The 1,786-nt window shown below is 38.2% G+C and overlaps 1 protein-coding gene across 1 annotated transcript; it reads right to left on the bottom strand.

Annotated features, from left to right (window-relative positions):
* Window positions 1-1,377: 1,377 nt before the first annotated feature.
* On the bottom strand, window positions 1,378-1,785 carry LOC126495536 (60S ribosomal protein L29-like; the record flags this gene model as incomplete). The annotated part of the gene is made up of 1 exon (XM_050133132.1): window positions 1,378-1,785. A coding segment is annotated over one exon (408 nt), but the record flags the coding sequence as incomplete, so codon positions are not given.
* Window position 1,786: the final 1 nt, after the last annotated feature.

Genomic DNA, 1,786 nt, shown 5'->3' with positions numbered 1-1,786 from the left:
CAGGATGAGGGGAGGGAGTGGGAACTGGGATTGGTATGTAAAATGAGAAAAGATTGTTTTAAAACATAAAATTTAAAAAAAGAGTAAAAGAAGAGATGATTCTCTAAAAAGGTAAATAAAAAGAATAGAAAAGGAAATATAGCAAAGAGGCAAATGAAATGAAATTAAACGAAAGAATGAGGGTTGACCATTATTAATAAAATGAAAAAGGAGAATTTACAATAGATACTAATGAAGTCCAGAAAAAATTATTAAGACATAGTTACTGTCAAAAACTTATTGTCACTTAGAAAATCTCAAAGAAATGGATAAATTTCTAGATGTATATGATCTGCCAAAATTAAATGAAAGATGAGATAAATAATTTTTTTAGGATTGATTTATTCAGTGTTCTGCCTGCATGTATCCCTGCAGGCCAGAAGAGGGCACCAAATCTCAATTCCGATGGTTGTGAGCATATGTGCTTGCTGGGAATTGAACTCAGGACCTTTGGAAGAGCGGGCAAAGCTCTTAACCACTGAGCCATCTCTCCAGCCCTGAGATAAATAACTTAAGCATATCTATACGCACTGATGAGACAGAAGCAATAATAAAGAAATCTCCCACAAATAAAATTTCCAGATCTAAATTCTTGATTTTAATTATTATTTTATATTAATCGGATTAAAAATAACCGATTTTTAATAAAGAATTAATAGTACCCAGTCCCAGCTGACTGGAAGCTTTGTCTGGTTGCAGAAGGTGGACAGTTCAGGCTCTATATCCTCCACTACTTGGAGTCCTCACTAGGGTCACCCTCAGAATGAATAGAATAATCCCCATTTAAAAGGAGGAGTTGTTGTTCTCATATTTTAAGAATATTGCTTTCCATAAAGTTTTATGTTTTTTATGCTATTGGGATATTAGTAAACTGGGGATGGTGGCTCACACCTTTAATCCCAGCACTTAAGAGGCAGATGCAGGTGGATCTCTGTGAGTTTGAGACCAACCTAGTCTACAGATTGTCACAAGACAGTCAGGGCTGTTACATAGAGAAACCCTATTTTAAAAAGCCAAACAAAGGGAGGTGGTATTAGTAATCACATTTTATAGTCAGGGTTTTGTTGATTTTGAAGAACACATATATTTGAATTTTATCCTAAGACAACTCACAAACATTGTTCCAGATAACTTCAGTTAAGAGAGTATTACAAGGAATAGAACTCTGCTTTATTGTCACATCTGCATCTTGTTTCTTTTTAGTGCTGTAAATGTGATACAGTATGATCTACTTTAAACATATTGTACAGTAGTAATGATCTTAGTCATGTAAAATATTAATTTATAAAAGCACACTTTTATTTTTTTCTTTTTTTTATTTATTAAAGATTTCTGTCTCTATGGGGCCTTCACAGGGGCCTGGGCACCTTTAGGAGCCTGAGCTGCAGCTGAGGCCTCTGCCTTGGCTTGAACCTTGGGCTTTGTTTTTTGGAGCCTACGACCCCTGGCCACGTAGCTTCTAATCCGCTTCCCAAGCTTGGGGTGAGCAATTAAAGCCAGACGAGTGAGTTTGCGGGTGGGACCCTTTGGCACCTTGGGCTTCACCACCTGGGGCTTCACCAGGGCCTTGATGGCCTCTGCACGTGCACTCATGGCCTTTGCATTATTTGCCTGCATCTTCTTCAGGCCTTTCTTGTTGTGCTTCTTGGCAAAGCGCATGTTCCTCAGGAACTTGGGGTCAACCCCCTTGAGAGATTCATATCTTTGTGACCGGGGTTTCTTGATGCCATTTCTGTGCCATTTCCGG

Source organism: Alexandromys fortis, unplaced genomic scaffold, assembly GCF_014885135.2.
Source record: "Alexandromys fortis isolate MF-2015 unplaced genomic scaffold, M_Fortis_MF-2015_v1.1 scaffold_504, whole genome shotgun sequence".
NCBI classification, from domain to species: Eukaryota; Metazoa; Chordata; class Mammalia; order Rodentia; family Cricetidae; genus Alexandromys; species Alexandromys fortis.
This window is presented reverse-complemented; position numbering and strand designations above follow the sequence as displayed.